The sequence below is a fragment of the Staurois parvus genome, unplaced genomic scaffold (genome assembly GCF_062004578.1).
Source record: "Staurois parvus isolate SC_StPar_1 unplaced genomic scaffold, SC_StPar_1.0 ptg000922l, whole genome shotgun sequence".
Taxonomy (NCBI): domain Eukaryota; kingdom Metazoa; phylum Chordata; class Amphibia; order Anura; family Ranidae; genus Staurois; species Staurois parvus.
The window spans coordinates 105,831-128,043 of NW_028318718.1; the positions used below are offsets into that span (position 1 = coordinate 105,831).

Below are 22,213 nucleotides of genomic sequence, written 5' to 3' on the forward strand. Positions count from 1 at the left end.
TAAACCCAGGGTAAGGGTGACCATAAACAGCTGATTTTCTCCTAGATTGTAAGCTCGAAAGAGCAGGGCCCTCAATCCCCTCATGTTTTGCATTGTATTGGTATTGTTCTGTCACATGTTCTGTCCCCCTCTGTAATGTACAGCGCTGAGCGAACTCTTGGCGCTTTATAAATACTGTATAATAATAATAATAATAATAATAATTTTTGCAGACAACGCTCCTGAATTGAAAACCACTTTTAAAGATAGAGCCCTTTAGGCTCATCCTAAAAGGAGAAATGTAAAGCAGGCATCAAGTGGAGACCGCAGTCTGGACAGGGTTATTACAGACTATGGGGCCATGCCTACAGCAGGGCCGGTTCCGACAAACTACGGGGTGCAGAAGAGGACCTGCAGCAGGGGGCACACCTCCCAGGCTGGCCGCTGGAAATACACTGCACGAGACCATGGCGGGATGTCACCTAATCATGACGGCTGCACAGGGAAAGAAGGTGAGTGCAGTGTAGCCACTCTGTAGCAGTGGTGTGTGTGTGTGTGGCGGGGGGGGGGGGTGGATTGGGCTGTCTCTTTGCTGGTTTGGGCCATCTCCTTGTTATATGTAGCTGTCTTTTTGATGGGTGGGACTGTCTCTGTGCTGGATTGGGCTGTCTCTTTGCTATATAGAGCTTTCTCTTTGCTGGATTGGGATGACTCTTTGCTGGATTAGGATGTCTCTTTGCAGCATTAGGCTGTCTCCTTGCTGCATTGGGCCATCTCTTTGCTATATGGAGCTGTCTCTTTGCTGGACTGGGCTGTCTCTTTTCTGCATTAGGCTGTCTCTTTTCTGGATTGGGCCATCTCTTTCCTATATGGAGCTGTCTCTTTGCTGGATTGGGCTGTCTCGTTAATGGATTGTTCCATCTCCTTGCTATATGGAGCTGTCTCTTTGATGGATGAGGCTGTTTCTGTGCTGGATTTGGCTGTATCTTTGCTATTTGAAGCTGTCTCTTTGCTGGATTGTGTTGTCTTTTTGCTGGATTGGGACATCTCTTTGCTATATGGAGCTGTCTCTTTGCTGGGCTGGGCTGTCTCTTTGCTGGATTGAGTCATCTCCTTGCTATATGGAGCTGTCTCTTTGATGGATGGGGCCGTCTCTTTGCTGGACTGGACCATCTCTTTGCTGTATGGAGGTGTCTGTTTGCTGGAATGGGGTGTCTCTTTGCTGGATTGGGATGTCGCTTAGCTGAATGGGACTGTCTCTTTGCTGGATTGGGCCATCTCTTTGCTATATGGGACTGTCTCTTTGCTGAATTGGGCTGTCTCATTGCTGAATTGGACCGCCTCTTTGCTATATGGGGAAGTATCTTTGCTGGATTGGGTTGTCTCTTTGCTATGTGGGTAGGTCTCTCTACTGGATTGGGATGTCTCTTTGCTATATGGGATGTCTCTTTGCTGGATTGGGATGTCTCTTTGATGATTGGTATGTCTCCTTGCTGGATGGGGATGTCTCTATTCTAGATGGGGATTTCTCTTTGTTGGATTAGGATGTCTCTTTGCTGAATATATGGGAATGTCTTTTTGCCAAAAGTAGAACTGTGGAGGGGAGGCAGAGAGTAAAAGGGGGCACTCTGATTAGAGAGAAAAGGGGGGGGCATAACTGCAAAAGGCACTGTGATTAGGGGAGGGCTGTGATTCTGTGATTGCTAGGGGCACTGTAATGTAAAGAGGACTGCACTGTAAAGGGGCACTGTAATCAAAACAGTTGAGCCTATTTTATGTCCCAGTCCGGGCCTATATAGAAGTATATCTTTTGACGGGGTTGGCTATGAGTACACCTGCTTTAAGCAATACACTCTATTTTTGCATATTCAGAGTAGGATAAAATAAATACACCAAAAATGTAATTTGTAAGCAGACCATTTTGTTGAGAATTTATAGTGCCTATAACCTGACTTAATGTCACTGTTTTGGATTGTGGGAATTTACAAGGAAACCTTCCTTGAAATATTATCTTATTACTGCATTTTGCCTTTTTTTGGTTTGTTTTGTTAGCACCTTTTAGCTGTAACACGACAGCTAGTTATGATTGATATACATACAAAATTGTCCAGAAAAAAATGTAAAACAGTTCAAGCATCATAAATATCTGGATTGCTAAAATGGAATTCTTTGTAGATCAGACATATATTTGCAAATATTCTGGTTTATTAATGGGCTTGATTTACTAAAAGAATACAGACTCTTTACTGATCTTAGTGAATAAAGTAAAGCTATGTAATTTCCAGTGAGCATGACTGCTTGTTTTATTTACTAAGCTAAAATAATTTGAAGTTAAATTTAGAATAACATTAAAATAATAAAATTAAATTAATAAATACAAGTAAATGAATGTTGATTTCTCCTTACTCAATCATCCTTAATTACAGTATTAACATGTTTAATTTATTGTTAGAAAAAAATTGTCACTAAACAAAGTGAAGTGTTTCAAAATGCAAAGTAAGATGTTATCTATAGATATGCCTCGATCATGCTGAAGGCTAATGTTTTAAAAGGTTGTTGAACATGTACTGCTTGAGGAGATGTTTTTTTCTACTTCTCTCTACGAATTGTTCTGTGGATTATCCTTTGCCAAGGGCATATTCTCTACTCAAGAACCCTGGCCTCAGCTCAAAATATAAGTACTATGAAACAAACAAATCCAATTCATATCGTATTACATTTTTGTGCTTTCTTTTTTATTGTGACTGTGAATTGTTCTAAACTATCAGTCTCTGATATTATTTTCTGTTTACAGCCACAATTCCACTTATAATCTGTCTGTTTTTCACTAAACTGTATGGACCGTACTAAATAAAATATGCAGACCATCATCACTGACCTATCCTGAAAATACTAGTTGTCTGGCCATTGCAGTGTATGTTAAGCCCTATCATTATTTTTAGTTTTGGTTAAATATAGGAATAGTTGAAACCCTGTTTTTTCTTTTCTTTGTGTCCCATTTGTCAATTTTACCTTTACTTTATGTCCCATTGACATAACAGTAAGTCAGAGGAAATCTAGCAGTAGGGTAGCAGTAGTTAGTCACATTTTACTGGACTTTTTCTAATTGTTAAAGGCAATTTGAAGCTTATCCAAGCCAGTAAAATAATACCTACAATGTATGCTGCAGATCCCCACCTAATATATGGTAAATATGTATTGTAATATAAGACACAGTTATATGCTATTCTGCATCTCATTTATTAACAACTTGCCTACCGGGCACTTTTACCCCCTTCCTGCCCAGGCCAATTCTCAGCTTTCAGCTTGCGCAGTCATGCAACACTGTACCCATATGAAATTTTTATCATTGTTTACACACAAATAGAGCTTTCTTTTGGTGGTATTTAATTGCCATTGGGTGTTGTATTTTTTGGCACTATAAACAAAAAAGAGCAAAAAAATTGAAAAAAAAGTTTCTTTGTTTCTATTATAAAATTTTTCAAGCAGGTAATTTTTCTCCTTCACTAATGTGCGTTTATGAGGCTGCACTGATAGGCAGCACTGATGGACACTGATTGGCACTGATGAGGTGGTACAGATAGGCAGCAATGATGGGGGCGACACTGGTGGGCATTGATGAGGAGGCACTGATGATGCTGCACTGATATGCAGCAATGATGGTCACTGATAGGTGGCACTGATGGGCGCCACTGATGGGCGGCACTGACTGTCAGCACTGACTGGTGGCACAGCTGGACACTGATGGCCGGGACTGATGAACACTGATGGGCGCAATTTCTGAGCACTGATGGGCACAACTGCTGGGCAGCACTGATGGGTGGCACTGATGAGCACTGGTGAGAAGCACTGCTGGGCACTGGTGGGTGGCACTGCTGGGCACTGGTGGGTGGCACTGCTGAGCTTCCCTGATGATCAGTGCTGATCTGCTCTGTGACAGCTGTGGGTTATCAGCAGCACTTTCCTCACGCTGTGACAGCATGAGGAAAGTGCTGCCGATAACCGGTAACTTTGTTTACGCCGTGATCTGCTGTGTTATTGGACACAGCTGATCACATGGTAAAAGGCTCTGTGATTGGCCTTTTACCTTATCATGTAATCAGCTGTGTCCTTGGGACACAGTGATCACAGAGATCGCCGTGTGCACGGCACTGGGGTGCACAGGAGGGCGCGTTATGGGAGGACAATGCCCTCTCTGAACTGGAGAACCATGCTGTAGCCATCACTTGGTTATAGCACGGTTAGCAAGTGGTTAAACTACACTCAATTCAGGGCTTTTTTTCTCAGAGAAGAGGTGCAGGAGCTCTCCCCTTCCAAGTCACCCCTTGTCTCCTACCCACCTAACAGTGCCACCCATTTTAGTGAATACAGAACCATGTATCATTTTGTGGTGTTAAGTAATATGTATGGAATTTACTAAAGAAAACATAAAAATAAGTAAAAAAAGATCCCCTGCTGCCAGCAACAGAAGCACCCCCAGCAACAATAGACCCACTCAATCAACAATAGATCTCTCAGCAACAATAGACCCTTCCCTCATTAAGAGATTCCCCCCCTGGCAACAACAGATCCCACAGCAGCCAGCATCAACAGACTCTCTAGCACACCCCAGCACTCCTTTCCATTACATACTTTCAGTGCTGGAAGTGCCAGAACTGCATTCCCTTGCATTCCTGCTGAAAAAAAGCCCTGAATGTATTCATAAGCATTTACTAAAATGCATATAAAATGCGTGTAACAGAATTCGTGACACCTCACTGATGACAAAAATATAAGTGAGGCCCAGGTGTCATGACAAATCTTGCTTTGGTTAAAAAAATATACTTTTGAAATTTGCTAGGTTTGAAAATAAAGGTTCCCGCTAACACAATTATTTCCACACTTTTTTTTTTTTTAAGCCAATCTTATTTTGATTTGAATAAAAGTTGGTAGAGCTGAATAAATTGCATTGTTGCATAAATTGGGATTTTACAAAATTTGCACACTTGTTCTAAATAGACATTAATTTGGGTGATTTTTATTTTTCAACAAAATGTCTAGCCGAAGGAATATCAATGTTTGAATTTATCCAGGCAAAAATATGGTCAATTTCTTAGTAATAATTTTATTGTCGGATGACACATAAAGCCACATTAAAATTATATTTTTCAACTTCTTTACTTTTGAGTGACATATCTGCGTATCCATTTGTTAAATGACGGATACACCTACTTAACATTTCTGACCCCTACGTTACCTCATTGCTCCGTACACTTCCTTTCAATGAATTTTGACGTACATGTTATTGTACGCTAACAAAACACACCACTCCTATTTTTAAAGTGTCTTTTTCTCCTTAGAAATCCACTCTATTTAGATGTCAATCAGTAGATGTACTAAATAGAAATTGCCTCCCACATGACTCTATATAATGTCACAATATTAAGGCTTGTTCTACTTGACTAGAACTGTTGTCCTAAACGTATCCCACCAGAAGAGACAACAGCCAACATGCTTGCCCTACACGTCTTATTGCTTGTAGCCGCACTTGTGCAAAGAGGTATGTTTTTTCAAACACTTTATTATCTCATATAGGTCTGCACAGTAGCTGGAGGATTGCAGTCCTCCAGCTGTTGATGAACTGCATTTTCCAGCATGCTATATCAGCCACTGACTTGTTGTTCCTCAACAATGAAAGGATACCAAACTTCATATGAAGGGTTTGAACATCACTCTAGATAACTAATTAAGGATTGGATTTGGACTACTTGTGGAGGGCTCTATATTTAAAGTTTGATCAGTCAATAATGTATACTGAACAATTTATTTAAAATACATTCTGTAGAATTACTGTATACTGTATGATTCTTGGTAGAATTGATTGACCTAAAAATGTGAATGAAGCATTGACAGGCAATCTCAAAGGCTGGGTGCACACATGCGCATTGGTTGTAAAGCAAAATGTTGATGTTGACTTGCTTCAGGCTCCAACTTCATGCTTTTGTGTGTGGCCAGAGTGCACCATCAAGTTAATAAAAGCTACAGTTATTACATGTCTTCATTGCTTTACATGCTTAAAGTGATTAAAATAACTGTATCTCATAGGCATATTTCTATTGGAACTATAGAGTTGTATACCATACTACAAATATTATTAATTTATTTTTTATTATTATTACTATGAGTAATGTTAATTTTATACACAGAATTAAGGTATATGCAGATATTTATAAAGTTGTTAAAATAATAATGGCACATGTTTCCTATGCGTGCTTATTAAGCTTAGTTTTAGTAACTCTGGTAAAATCATCCCTGGTGCATCGTCAGGGATTGATGGCATGATATATGAGCTTATCACCCTAATACATGGGGCCTATGGTGCCTTAGCAAAGTCAGTGGCAGTAATAAACCCCCCAGCATCGGTGCAATTCTTCTTTAGTGGTCAGTGGTAGCAATGTTAAAAGATAAGTTCACCTTTAAACAAAAAATAATAAATGCACATTTTTTTGCAGGTAAAAAAAAGTGCATTTACTATTTTATTTGTTTCTGAAGCTTCTAAATTCATTGCACCAGTGGTTAGCAGATCACTAGTGCCATACAGGTCTCCTGCAGGCCTGTTAGTGTATCTGTGTGCTCATACATTGTATGGGCAAGCAGATACATTGACAGAAAGACTCAATGAACTACCACAGCACTCCACAGCACAGTTCCTGCCGGAACTTGTAGTTTTCTCATTCACAGTATACTGTGAATAGGTCACGAGGTCGGGCAGGCAGAGCCCGGCAAAGCCATGTCTTTTTAAAATTGTGACAGGGTGGGGAGAAGATCCCTCGCTAGCTGTCAGAATAGAGAATGGAGGGGGGGGGGGGTTCATTCGTAACATGTTGCACCCTGAATATGGATGTAACATGTTACGAAAGGTGAATTTATTCTTTAACCCCTCCCCCCAATGGTGGAGAGTTGGATTTTCAGACTGTAATTGAAATGTTCAGACTGCAAAAAGACCCCTCCCCCCCCCCCCCCCCCCCCCCCAGTATTGGTGGTCAGTGGCAGGCTCAGGCTTTTTTGTGTATGAACACTTTTTGCTAGAAGCTAATCACTATCATTGAGCGCTGACTTTTTTCTAATTTTTCAGGCTGTCATAATATACCCCAAAAAAGCAAATATAGCAGCCCCTCTGATCTGTTTAAAACTAGCAGAAGGAAAAGAGCACATGGGCAGGTCAATATACAAAACAGCATAAATCGGGTACCCAGCACATTTTTAAACTAGCCAGCAAAAGCGCAAACACATCTGTTTAGTCAGGATAACAAATAGGTTTTAGATGCATACATTTGCAAACAGATGTGGAAGAAACACTGCTACATCAAGGTACTTCTAATAAGTGTAGTCCCTAACTTTAAAGCTATCTGAGTCTCCCAAATATGATATATATATATATATATATATTATACATTCACACGTTAAAGGCAGCGATATGTTTGCTGGATAGCTTGAAGATGTGCTGGGAACCCCTTTTGTATTTTTTTATAAGTACCCCCAACATTGGTAGTCAGTAAAAGGCTCAGGCTGTAGTAAGAAATTCCTCCCCCTAAAGAATTGGTGGTCAGCATCAGGCTTAGGCTGCAATAGTAAAATTCCTAGCATTGGTGTTCAGTGGTTTACCTTCCTGAGCACACATGTGCTCATGTGCTGCAGCCTCTACCACTCAGATGGAACTCTACTTCTAGTGTTGGGCAGAGATCACTCCTGACAGTTCTAATTTCTTTCACACCTGACAGTTCTAATTTTTTTCAGTGCAGGGCACTGGAAAACAGAGTGCGTTTCAGCCCTCTGCACATTAGTGCCGTTCTTCTTGACCCCAGGGCACATGCCAAATGGCCTGGTGCTGACCACTGCCCCAGCCACCCTGGCTCTGTGGGCAAAACAGAAAAAGCACTCATCATTCATACAACATGCCATGGAGAATTTACAATAGTAACTGTCAGACAAATCATCTTCACATCAAAAAAACATCAACACACAAGTTCACAAATCTGCTCCTCTATGAAAAAGGTCATGTTTCCATCATTTCAAGATAGAACTATCCAACACTTTTTTTTTCATTTTGGATATAGTGAGTAAAGAAGGAAACTTCTGTCAGTTTTTGTTAATTAGGGACTTCTTAAAAGCAATTATTATTTCAGAACAGAAAATATAACCATAAGAACTTTAATTTCCCCACTGATTAAAACCATAGATAAATCATTCTAACTACTGTTTTTAACAATTTTATATAGAAAATATTTGAATAATTATTAACATATTTAGCACCTTTCACTTGTTTCAGTGGATTGTATGAACTGTAAAATTAGTTAATCAGCAAGAAATTTTATTTAGAAAAATGTTTTGGTTGTTTTATTACTAGACTCACTGAAAAGAAAATATTGTCAGAAACACAAATGGTCCTTACCCATAGTTTGCTTGAAATTTATATGACATTAGAATTGTTTTTAGGTTTTCAGGTCCTGCATCTCTTAAGGTTTTTTTAGAAATAACAGCAATTAGAAGTATGGCATCTATTCAGATTGCTGACACAGTGAGGTTTATTTACAAAAGCTAGAGAGTGCAAAATCAGGCTCACTTCTGCATATAAACCAATCAGTGTCCAGGTTCTATTGCCAAAGCTTAATTGAAAAAGCCAAGGTTATAAACTGGTTTCTATGCAGAAGCGAATCTGATATTGCACTCTCCAGCTTAAGTAAATAAACTCCACTTTGTGTTAAATCTAGTGAATTATTTCTATAACTCAAATAAGTAAATCTTTCACTTTCTCTAAATTGCATACAAGTTGAATTAACAACTCAAATTTAAATTATAATTATTTTGTGTTTTAAAATAGAAGAAAACTTTAGGCAATGTGTGAAATGGAACAAGAAAAAAAAACAAGAAAAGCAACAAAACACAAAGCAATAGATTTGAAAGAGATTGGAAAGTGTAGCTCTGCATTTTGGCCAAATAATTATGAGATATAAACAACAATCCACTGTGTCACTGAGTACAGACTGATATGATGATGTCAGCAATCACAATGCCTTCTTTTGATGAGCAGTGATCTATACAAAACTACTGTATTGGTCTTAGTCTTACACTACCACACCCTGCACAGGTGCAATACTTGGTAGATCAGCTTTAATCCTAAGCAAATCACTGCTAAAGGTATAGAAAATGTCCAATTATCAAAAGGTACTTAACATTTTTCTATAGTTTTCAGTGTATTATTATAGAATAATCTTTAGAAAAAAACAGACTACTTACATACTTAAATGAGGCAGGGCTTATTTGCTTACCTTTGTTATGTCAGGTTTAGACAATAGCTTCAAATTATATTATCTAAACTTTTCTGAAGATATATATATATATATATATATATATATATATATATATATATATATATATATATATATATATTTATTCACACATACATATATGTATTACAAATAAGTAATATTGTAGACTTCATTTATCTAAAGATATTATCTAAAGAGTAAGTATATAAGTATATTATTTGGGGTTACACAAAATCAGAGTATCATCTTTACTGTATCAGTAATGGAATTAGTCATTTTGAGAGAAGAATAGAATGTCAAATGCATAATCATTCATTTGATACCTATATTTATATAGAAGATGCATATTACACCAAGCAAAGCACATTTTACCTGTCTATACTTGGGCATACGTGGATAGAGACTGCCTTTCCTATCCAATGCCTTTCTCTCACTTAGCAGGAGATTTACTAAAGCAAGAGCACTCAGAATCCGGTGCAGATGTGCATGGCAGCCAATCAGCTTCTACTTTCAGCTTGTTCGATTAAGGTTTGACAATAAAATTGGAAGCTGATTGGTTTCTATGCAGAGCTGCAAAAGATTTTGCACGCTTCAGGTTTAGTAAATCAACCCCTTAGTTTCTTTCTCTTTTTTGATCTGGTACCACTAGAGCATGCTTGAAAATTTCTGAAAGCAATTGTATGAAATTCTCTAGACTTATTCTCTAATCACATCACAAGGTATAAGCTGGATATATACATATAGGTGTCCGTTTATGAACCAGCGATAAATGATCGCTGCGCAGTTCTCCGGCATTCTCGGAGAACACAGTTCTCCTGTGAATACAGTTTATGAAGCAGTTTTCCGAACAAAGGGAGAACGGTCTCCAAACGCTGGAGAACAGTCTCCAAATGCTGGAAAACGGCTGATTTACTATAATCTCACGAGATTACAGTAAAAGATCAGTTTACTAAGCAGAGGTAAATTATCGCTGCTTAGTTTGCGGTCCCTCCGATTCTCCAGCTCTGGGCTGGAGAATCTGGAGGGAGAACACAGATCTCCAGTGAATGGCTGAACATGTTCTCCTGAGTGTCACAAACTGTGAATGACCTGAGAATAGCTGTGATCCTCTGAATCGAAGCTATTCTCTGTGTCATAAACGGACACCATAGTGATACATAGGTTTTCTCAAAAAAATATCCCTCTGGTTGTCAGAGCATAGGCGTGCTAAATGGGACATTCAACAATTCCTAAATTAGGTAAACCTATAAATGATTTTTAAAGAGCACTAAACCCCATTATCTTATTATCTTTGGAGTTAAAGTTGCAATGATTTATGATGATAGCTGTGGTCATTACAAACATGGTCCATCTAATAGTTTAATAAAAAAAACAGATGTAGATAAACTTTTAACCATCTACAATAATGCTTATAAAAACATATTGTATAAATGTTGTACTGATCTCTTATTTTTTTCTTCCCTATAGGAGATGCTTACGCATGCTACAGTAAGTATTAATTTCCATATATCCAATACCTTTATACCCAGAATAGATATATAGGTAACCAGTCAGAAAATTATTTAAACTACATGTTAACATATAGATGAAACATAACATTCCCTCCATACTGGCCTCACCAAGAAATGGCTCTGGTTATTTTTATTTCATTGGTACTTGAGGGGGAGCTAAATCCCTGATCTTGAATCGCATGTTATACTGAATACAGACATAAGTTATTAAGAAATGCTTAGTTGGAAAACGTAAAAGTAGATAGTAAGCGTAATAGTGTAGTGTGGTAGTAATACAGACTGTAGCCCCCCTGGGCACATCAAATAAAGAAAAGCTATGGTCCATAATGCACTAAGCAGTGTGCTAACGAGGCATGGTTAAATAAAAGATGAGCCTATTCACTATATACACTCATCCTTTTACCCACAAAATACACTTTCTGTACCCCTATAGAGACTCTCACATACAGACATAAACTTAGGCTGGGTTTATATTTTTGAAATGCATTAACTTGCCTTGTGTAAAGCCAGCCATTTATTTCAATGGGCTGCCTAACATACTAAAACATGCCAAAAAGCTTCAGTCTTTTTTTTTTTTTTTTTTTAACTCAGAGCATCACAACACATATATCACCATGCATTGTGGTACACTGAAAAATGAAAGTGCATTGAGGTGCATGAACAAATTCACACTGACACCAGTATGAACCTACCCTAAAGCTAATTTTTTACTTTAGGATAGCTTTAAAGACCAAATGAAGCAAAATAATGTTTTTTAGTAGACTGAGGAAAGTTTAGAACATATGTCAAGGGTTTTAATGGTTTTTGGGTCTCCATTGTGGATCTCCCCTTTACTTCCTGCACCAATAACAGTTATAGGTGATACAAAGGAGATCACAAAACTATTATCTGTAGAATATTGATTCTAAAGTAGTTCACCCCTGCTGCTTTTATTATTCTTTACAGATTATACATCACCTTCAGATACAATCCTGTGTTCTTCCTGTGGTGGTGGATTTTGTACAATAGACAATGGATGTTTATGTAATAGTGATACCACTACGACCTGTGCTCCGAGAAATGAATGCGCCAGCGTGGCCAATAATATTTGCTGCCCTACAGGCTATTACTGGTCACCATCAGACAACTGCTGTACAGGTAACTTGAGTTATTAAATTTATTTTGTCTTTTTTGGGTGTCGTCTCAGTAGAATCAACTATAGGAATCTGAATAAGTCCTACTTGTAGTCATTTTGACAACTTCTTTTTTTTTTTACCTTATACAGACACTCTGCTCTGCAACCCTGCTTGTACCAATGATCAGATTTGCACAAATGTCAACTCGAAAGCCACTTGCGGCTGTAATAGTGCACTCTACAGTAACATGAGTAAGTACCAGATATGTAAAATATGATATAATAACTGTTATTGTTAATTGGATAATTGTGTTCAGCTTTTTACAGGCTGTGATCACTTGTGAAGTACATTGCTGCTTTAAAAGCTGAAATATGTTATACTGACCTCCAGCTAAAATTAGTCTATTTATTTGATTACTTTGTGTTCAACAATGGACCTACAATGTTTAATAAAAGCTGAAGTGTAACCTGTTTATATTTTGCCTTTCCTGGTAGCATCTGTGTGTTTTGTTTCAATGCACGTAAAATCTGCAAACTGCTGTATATAAAACTGTATAAATGGACTTCCTTAATAAGAAAGCTTATTTTATAGCTATTTATATTGCACAGTGTCTGTTTCATTACATACTGAATTCAAAAACTTGATTTTGAGAATAATAATCTGTTTTAGTGAGACTTCGCTTCCTAATGGGTTTGATAGTCCCAAGAGTTCAAGTATTTTGTTTTTCAAATTTCTTATTCTAGGCCAGGGACCTCCAACCTTTATATGGGTCACTTTGTATTATTTACAAATATCCGTGGGCTGAAAAAAAAATCAGTTTTAGAAATGAAGTCATTTTAAAGGAATGACTAGGTACCCCCTTACATTTAATGACTGGCCATCAGAATGCCTCCCCTTTACTTTAAGGAGTGCGCATCAGAGTCCCCCCTTACATCCAGGAGTGCCCATCAAAACCCTCCCAATGCATCCAAGAGTGCTCATCAGAGTCCCCTCTTGCTGAACTTTAGGTAGATGTAGTAGACACAAATTAATGCAGCTAAATGATCATTAATATTAAAAAACTGAATACCTGAATTTGACTTGGCTTCATCCTTTTACAATCTCATGTACAGCAGCACTTAAACTGAGGGAGGGTGCATTGGGAGCCAGTCAGGTGTGTTGCATGGAATTGTGCTAAGGAAAATGCTAATAGAAGGAAAGATGGCTTCATCAATGTTCTGATGGCAAATGGGCAGGATGCTATCTCAAATGTATTGCTTAAAGAGGAACTGTCGTCAGAAAATTAAGTCCTGCTAGATCACTTCATGCTGGCCCCCTTTACAAGTATAGCTATGTAAAAGACTAAAAATAGGTGCCTATACTGTTTAAAATCCAGTAATACACCGTCTCACTCCACTCTGCTCCTGCTTAGTTGCTCTCTATTTTTTGGCACAGTGCCTATAATGTAGAGGCAGATCTGCTGACAGTCTTAATATTTACTGATGCTCAGGGGCTCTGGGCTTCAACAAAATGGCAGCCTTCAGCAATCAGAAACAGGAACAATGCTGGAGGCAATTTACAGAACACACTAATTTTGGTAGTATAATTATAAATATTGCTAAAGAACATTTTTTTTAAACACGTTGTTATGGGTAAATTTCTGATTTAAGTATGGGAAGACTAAAACCACTATAATTTTTTTAATAGGTAAAATACTGTAAGATTTTTATTGTTGTCTGGGTCCCCACTGGGGAGAATCGCGTTTTCTAAATGTGAGTTAAAAATCCAAAATTTTGAATTGTCACCAAAACAAAAAAAAAAAGGGAAATCTACCAAAGTCAAAGATCAAAGTCTTCTTTTTGTGACAACTTATTTTTGAGAGATTTTCTTTTACTTCTTGTTGTGTCTAAGGAATGGAAGTTTAATCTCGCCAACAAAATAAAGATGTCAAATAGGAATTACAGTTGTTTTACTCATTCCTCTACATTATTCAAAAGTAAATAAAAAGATAAACTTTAAGTGTAACAGAGGAAGTGGTGCCATCCGCTTGGCTGAGCTGTCTGGTAGGGCTGTGTAAATCTCAACACTGGATGCATATCTTTTGCAAGTAAAGCCCCCCCCCCCCCTTATATGTAGTTCATCTGCGTATTTAGATGTTTGCCAAGATTTCAGCTTTGATGATTACAACAACTTGCAGTTTACACTAGGGGGTGATTTACTAAAACTGGAGCACTCAAAATCTGATGTAGCTCTGCATGGTAGCCAATCAGCTTCTAACTTCAGCTTGTTCAATTAAGCTTTGACAATAAAACCTGGAAGCCGATTGGTTTCTGTGCAGAGCTGCACCAGATTTTGCACACTCCAGTTTTAGTAAATAACCCCTTATGGCTTACTATACAAAAGCTACAATGCATTTCCCTAAAAGGTTTGCTAAAGTTGGGTAATTAATTGCAGGAATAATATGATATCATTGACGTAAACACACTAAATTTGCATCTGTAACAGTGAGCCTTCTTTTATTTTCTGCCTTTTTTTAGACTCATCATCTGTGTCTTCAACAGTATATTGTGGATCAAATATCATAACAGTTTCCTTTAATAAATGCTTATTGGATTCAGTTGGATATGATTCCACTAGTCTCCGTTTAAGCAACAGCTCAGACACCTGCACTAACACCTACCCACAGACCATCAACAACCAGACTATGATAACAATCCAGACTTTACCCCAGACAGGATGGTGTGGGAATGTCATGACTGTAAGTATGTCTGTAGAGATCTGTTTATAACTATGTGCTAGCATACTGAAAATACATTTTCAGCACAGATCAATAATCACACAAGGTTAGTTCATTTTAAACCTAGTATGCCAACATTCAGATACAATGACTGGTTGAATGAAGGAAAGCTACAATCGGAATTGACAACATAGGTAGCCATTGCCTATATTCACATTCAAAACATGGTGTTTTATGACTTGGCCAAGTGAGCGTTTATTATACATACACCCAATATTTGGATTAGCAGGGACTGTACTTAACCAGTGTAAGTTCTGCTTTACAGGGGCTCTGTGTGTCCAAGCTCAGAGCAGGTTACTGTAGGTCACCTGGGCATTGGTTGACCTACACTTGTGTTATTGTGCATTTACTAGAAAGTATGTTACACATTGGACACTTCACCAAAGAGAAACACAATGCAAATGGTGCCCATGCATCCACAGAATATTTAGATGTGCCTTGAATTTCATGGTCCTACATTTCATGCACCTACAGTAGTCTACTATAACTGAATATCTGATGTTAGAACGTTTGTTGATCTTTCCATCTGCCAAAAAAAGGATCCAAACATATTTTCAACAATTTTTGTTTTTCAGACTAACAACTCTTTCATTTACTATTCAAATTCCCTTTATCTTGGAATTCCAAACACAACTACAATTAGAGCAAATCCTCTAAACATCACCTTTACCTGTTCCTACAACTCGACAATGCAGACAAGCATGGGAGGTTTTAATGTTTCCTCGAAGTAAGAATACCTTTATAACTAACAAATGCTAACATTTCACAGAAAAGGTCTAAAATATTTTGGCCTCTCCCTTATATACACTGTATATACATTTTAATTTTTCTTCCTTCCTTTTTTTGTCTGGTAGCACTGTCAACCTCACGGCAAGCGGGGTTGGCTCCGTGACCACTACGATGGCGGCTTACTGGGATGCACAATATACTCAACCAATACAAAGCACTGACACTGTAACTGTTGGATCAAATGTCTATATAGGAATACTTGCAAATGCTGGAGATGCCAAAACATTTGTTCTAAGAACAGAGAGCTGCATTGCCACTCCTGATAATAATGTTAACAATGTCAACAAGATATCCATTTTAAGTGGAGGGTACGTTTTTACTATTTTTATAAATCATTTCTGTTTGTGTGAAAGTAAAACTCCAGGCAAACAGCCAGCTACACAATGGAAATACATATAAATTAGCTGGTTTATCTGCCAGAATATTTGTATCTGTGTCCATCCAGTTCTGTTTTATCTGCCAAAAGATTTGTATCTGTGTCCATGCAGTTCTGTAATTTATACATCTCAGAACACAACTGTTGGGAAGAGCAAAAGACCTGATTTTTCTATGCTGCATTTAAGGCAGTATTAAGTCTAAAAGCAAAATGTTATTATAATGCAGTATAAGTCTTAGATGTGGTGACTGCATTTGTTTTCTTTTTAAGGTTTTCTTTCTTTTATTTTCACCTGGTGATCCAGCTAGTAAGTCTGTCCTTCAGGCATAGCAGTTAGAGGGCTGAGACAAATCATTTACTACTGACAGGGGTGCTTTCAATGTCATCTTCTGCTTATTTATGTGAAACCTTTATCCCACAAGGAACAACACTGTTGATGTAACTGCTGTGTACTGGAGTTTTGCTTCAATTTGTTAGTGTATCTAAATCTGCCAGTACATCTAACACTCTCCTCCCCCCTGAAACCAGTGCTGAATTCCAAAGGTGTCTCTGTGAGCCTTTGTCCAGAGTGGGGGCACTCTAAAACAGTATGTGTGTTATTGGCCAGATCATTAGGTGAAAACAAAATAATAAAGAGGCCTAAAAAATGCAGCCACCACATCTAAAGATTGGTAAGCTGCAATATATTAACAATTCTGGTTTTGGTTTTAATACCACTTCAAGTAGCATTTACTGGTCTTGTGCCTATCCTAACCTGGCACTGTACAGTGAAAGAAGAAGCAGCAAGGTGACACATTCATCTCTCTGCGACTCTGCCCTGTCCTCATATCAGCATGCTCCTTACACTGCAGCACACTAATTGTCTCCTTGTGCTGCTTCTCCCTCCCCTAGTTTGAGCTTTGATGTATAGTGACAGCGGAGACTGATTTCAAGTCAAATTCAGATATCTATAATGCTTGCCTTTGCAAGTATACAATTAAAGATTTATTAATGAATTCAGGACTGCATGAATGTGTCTCTCTTTATGTAAAGCTTTAACTTCCAAAGAGTGAACATATTATTTTTGGTATGTTCAAATCTGAAGCAATTTTTTCACATATCTAGTGTTATGATTATTGATTACAATTTTTTGAGAATTAAAACTAATAGGCCATACACACCCAAGTCTACTGGAGATGCATTGTGAGGGCATAATATAGCTTCTCCGAAATACAATTTCCACAGGTAATGCAGACCACATAGTATGTGGAACAAAGAGAGTTCATAGCAACCCTGGCATGTTGTTTCATTATGTTAAATTGGGATATTCAATAATCCTTTTATGCTGGCCATGCAACATAGGATTTTAATTTAGAGCTCATTTTTCTAATTAAAAAAAATTACCAAGAACTGTATAGTGTGAGAGTCTAAATGTGTATTATTTGAATGGATTGCTTAGGTAGGCCATCACACTACGTGGCTGTATAACCAAAATTCAACTGTGTGTAGACAATATTAGAGATCATTGACTGCGGATGAACGAATTTGAACAAGAAATCCCTATCCAATTATTAACAATGTTATGTCAACTCACAGGTGTTCTGCCAACCAGGGAATCGCTGCACAGGTTAAGGACAATGGAGCTTCTCTTGAATCCAGATTCTACTTTAGCTCATTTGCATTTCAAGGACAGCCATTAGTCTATCTCACCTGCACTGTTCGACTGTGTAACAAAAACTCAACCTGCACAGGGGTAAGGAGACCTTTCTATACCCATGTCAAATCCACTAAACATTCTATTTAACACACTTATAACCTTACCATCTGGTCTTATTGTTTTCTATGGTGTGAGTATATGGATCATAACATATTGCACATCTCTATTACAGTGTAATGCTGCTCGTGCTGCTGATACTGAACTAGGCACAATACAACTTCCACTCAACTTCGAAGGTATGTTCCTCCTCATTTTACGTGTCTCACATTCTGATTCAGTGATCTCTAACTAATCCTTTCTAATTCTCCCTCACTATCTATTTACTGTTCACTTACTGTTTGTTTCATAACTATTGTTACCTATATGGTTGTTAGATTTTTTTAAATTAGCTGACCTGCACTAATTGAATATATTATTTTACTTTCAGATGGTTTAGGAAGTTCTGCATCCAGCACAGGTAAGAGAAGCAACATGATGCTCAGCATTCCATACTATATTTTTCGAATCTTGTGTACATTATAAAATGCAGGGTTAATGCTAAGGTTACATGAGAGCTCTTGTTGGAGGTTTATTTAAAGTGTTACTAAACCCACAACAGTAAAATCAGTCTGTATATGCAGTAAAGCATGCTTGATATACTCACCATGGAACCTAAGGGGTTAATCCTCTGCATTGTGTAAAAAGGCTGTTTGATCCCGACTTCTCTAATTCTCCCCTTCTTCCTGTGTCCCCCTATTATCTCCTGATAAGACATATTGTGTGGAGACACTCTGCACATGCTCAGTTTGGTGTGTATTGCTAGAGAGGTTTTTTTTTTTTTTCCCTTGGGAGAGTGCATGTGATCAGGGCCAATCAGCACTGTCCAGACAGAGGTCAGGGGTTCTGCATTCTCCTAGAGAAGAAGAAAACTCATCCTAAAAGCTTTAACCAGTGCTCTGCTGAACACTAATAGAAGTCACAAGACTGCTCTCACTGCTGATGTGAAAAGGTATTTTGTGAAAAGGTATATAACAGTTTATATTTACTAAATAATTGCATTTCCATGTTCTGTGTACTGTGGGAGACCAGATATAGTGAATGCAGGGTCCTGGGTTTAGTAACACTTTAAATGAAAATCACAGCAAGCAAATTGCTGATTGATGTGCAGACTGCTGCATGATTTCAATGGGGTTCATGTCAGGATCACAGGAGTGACACTGGAGAAGTGAAATGTCAGAGAGATGTCAGACAGATGACTGTACATGCAAGTAGAGGGAAGCCACTGATGCATTAGTTTAAGATACAAATAAATGGGTATAGCCCTACCCCATCACACATGCAGCTTTTCTTGCCAGCAGATTGTTTCCCCAACACTTGTGTGGCAGAAAGGGGGATTTATCATATTTTAGCCCTAAGAACCCAATGGGGTTGATTTACTAAAGGCAAATATACTGTGCACTCCCACATGGAAGAAAAATGTATTTGAAATATATTTTAAAAAATATTCTTCCCAAATACATTGACATATATTTGAAATACTACAATTTTGGCCGTATTCAATATATTTAAAAAAATAAATATATTTTCAAATATACTATGTGTCTTTAAAAATAAATTGAATCTACATTTTTGGAATGCATTTACAAAATATGTAAAAATATATGTTAAAATGACTTTTTTATATGTTAAAAAAAGTCTAATGAATATATTCAAAATATATATATATATATTTAAAAATATTTTTCATATATTTTGTAATATATAAAAAACGCATTTCAACATGCAGAATATATATATATATAGATATAGATATATATATCTATATATATCGAATACGGCCAAAATTGTAGTATTTCAAATATATGTTAATATATTTGGGAAGAATATATTTCAAATATATTTTTCTTCCATGTGGGCTGCAAGTCCAGTTGTTCCAGAGCATAGTAAATGAAGTAAAGCTTCACTTTGAAAGGAATATTCAATCACACGCAAGGAAAATAAAAAACAGCATTTTGGATAATAGAAATCAGCAAAGTGTCACCTAATTTCAGAGCTTCCCCTAAGATTTAGAGCAACTGCACTTTCATTGCACTTGCCGTCAGGGGGGGATTGACAACTCACAGGGCTCCCGGACAATAGGGGATCATAGGGCCCCTGTGTCCTTGCCCAAACCCAAAAAAGCCTATGAAAAAGGTACCAGGGGCATCTCATGGGGCCCCCTACTGACCCCGGCCCTCAGGCAGTGCCTGAGTTTCCAAATGGTCAGTCCGCCCCTGCTTGCCGTGCATTTGCAGTGAACGCATTATTTACCTTTAGTAAATTAACCTCAATGTCTGTAATGTACACTGCCAATAAAATGAGAAAAATCCAGTACCAGCATATCCTTACTTTCACATAACCCTTAAGGCTATATCACCTAAGAAATTTCACTGATCACGACACATCGCCGGACACAGAATTATCCAAGAGAGACTTCCATTTACCTCTATGGAATTGATCCCTCACAGGCCTGAAACACTGACAAATTTTTGTCACTAGCAAGGAGGCAGTGGTTAGCGTAGAGGCAAAAACAGGTAAGCGGTCTCTTGCGATCCTTTCACAAGCAAGGTTTTACCAGCCAGCCGATGTGACAAGACCCTTAGGCCCACCATAATGCTCAAAGTCTTTATCACCCAATACCTAAAACTTAAGCTACAAGCAATCTTTAACACTTAACCTCTCCTAACACTTAAACCAGATAACAGTATGTACTCTGCAGTGCTCCAGGGATCAAATTCCAAAGGAAGGCCAGGGGAACCAGGACAAAGGTAGCCTATGGATAGCCTTTCAGAGATGCTGCCCTCCTCAGATAGGGGAATCAACAACTGGAAAAGAGCAAACAGGAGGGGCAAACCCCTAGTGCATTATCCAAGGTTTATTAATAAGTATAAAGGATTAAAATATACTCACAAACATAGCATATATGTAAAGTTAAGTGGAGAGGTAGAGATGGCCATAACAATGGCGGTGTGTCCGACTATCAGTGTGGTCGGCTAGCTGACGCGTTTCAGGGACAAGTCCCTTTCCTCAGAGCTAGTGACAGCCTCGTCATAGCTAGAGATGTACTTTAAACATTGACCGTTGGACTGTTATTGGCACTTGATGGCTGCCCAAAAACCTAAATTATATTAAAAAAGCACATTTCTAAGGTTATTTCTATTTTATCTAACCTCTCTTACTTTCTTTTTAGCTGTGTCCTGGGCTCTGCTGACCAGCTCTCTTCTTGTCTTTCTCTCCATGAAGTTCTTCTGAGGAGAATCCTGCTGCTGAGTGGGCTATAAATAAAAATGGTCTTGGGATTTACTTGTAATTAAAGCTGTTTTCTGAGGGACTAAAAGTTATTTATTTCTCTCTGCCATACTGATGACAATACATAGTTAACAGGGTTTTGATATGGTTTTTTTGACTTTACGGCTACCCACATGAGGTCATTTGAATATATTCTTAGTATCCATCAGAGACCACACAATCCCTATTTTTTTTAGAAGCTACCCATGCCAAGTGCTCAGGATCTATTCTCTGAAAATCAACTTTAATTTAAGTATTGAAAATCTGCATATACTGTATATTCTGATTTTTAATTCCTGCATCAAATAAATATATTTATATTGTATCATCTTGGTGGCTTGCTCATTGACAGCAATGTGTATATGGATATATTTATATTGGTTATATTGGTAAAATGAAGATTTGCTTAGGGGATTAGGTCATGCATGAAACTGACTACTGGATGATATAGCAGGTATTCCCAGATGCCTACACATGTGCTTTGTTCAATTCCAGAACAACACTGACAACACTGTACCCTGAATACTAGGACTCTGCTGGTTGCATGGTGGTCTGTTAGTTAGGATACAGGCTCCGAAAAATCATTCCCAGTTGCAAAGACGTGAAGTCATTTACAATGCAATTGATTCGGCCCTTAAAATGATTCAGAAGGAATCTGTTGTATTGCTTATAAATAATAGTTGCAGTGCACTGAACTCATGAAGACTTCCTTCGCAACTGTTGAATACATTTAGGGAGATTCTGTCATGGAGGAAAAAAACAAAAACAAAACTGCTACAGGTAAAAAAAAATTCTGATATTTAGAGGTGAGTAACCTACCAAACCCACTATTCACCAGACTGTTATTTCAGGAAAAGCATTAACACTCTCTGCTAATGCTCATGTTTGCCAACACATTCCTATTGACAGGCAGCCCATCATAATAGTAGGCCAATAATAATGTATGGTAGTGCTTAGAAGTACACTCCAACATTACCCAAAGGTTTGGGACTTTAAGCTGTAAGAGTAGCCTTGAATTTAACTGATTAGGAGTGTAGTCATCCTGACTTAAGCAGGAGTGTGTCACCAAATTTAGTACTGCCTGGCAGTATCTGCTTGGTGCTTAATTGATAGATAATGCCTTTTTCCTTGATTTGCCTAATTCCAGCCTAATTGCTTACTTCTGTCTGCTATCAGGGAGTGTCTCTGCAAATATTCATAAATTTCAGATTGTACAAAATCAACATCAGCACTCATTATGTTAAGCTGGAAGTCGAGGCTGGCATCTGTGCAGAACTTTTCTTTGGGTATCTGATGCCCTAACCCCTTTCTCATTTTGATCAATTGCTGCCAAATAAACGCAATTTATCAAAGTGAA

The 22,213-nt window shown here is 37.9% G+C and overlaps 1 protein-coding gene across 1 annotated transcript; it reads left to right on the plus strand.

The window, feature by feature from the left end:
- The first annotated feature begins 5,386 nt into the window (after window positions 1–5,386).
- On the plus strand, window positions 5,387–21,186 carry LOC149442011 (uromodulin-like). Its single transcript, XM_089656630.1, has 11 exons — window positions 5,387–5,518; window positions 10,755–10,775; window positions 11,744–11,935; window positions 12,063–12,164; window positions 14,430–14,650; window positions 15,265–15,416; window positions 15,544–15,786; window positions 17,430–17,586; window positions 17,723–17,786; window positions 17,978–18,007; window positions 20,759–21,186. The coding sequence occupies exons 1-11, from the start codon at window positions 5,470–5,472 to the stop codon at window positions 20,818–20,820; spliced, it is 1,293 nt and encodes a 430-aa protein (XP_089512756.1). The 5' UTR covers window positions 5,387–5,469; the 3' UTR covers window positions 20,821–21,186.
- Window positions 21,187–22,213: the final 1,027 nt, after the last annotated feature.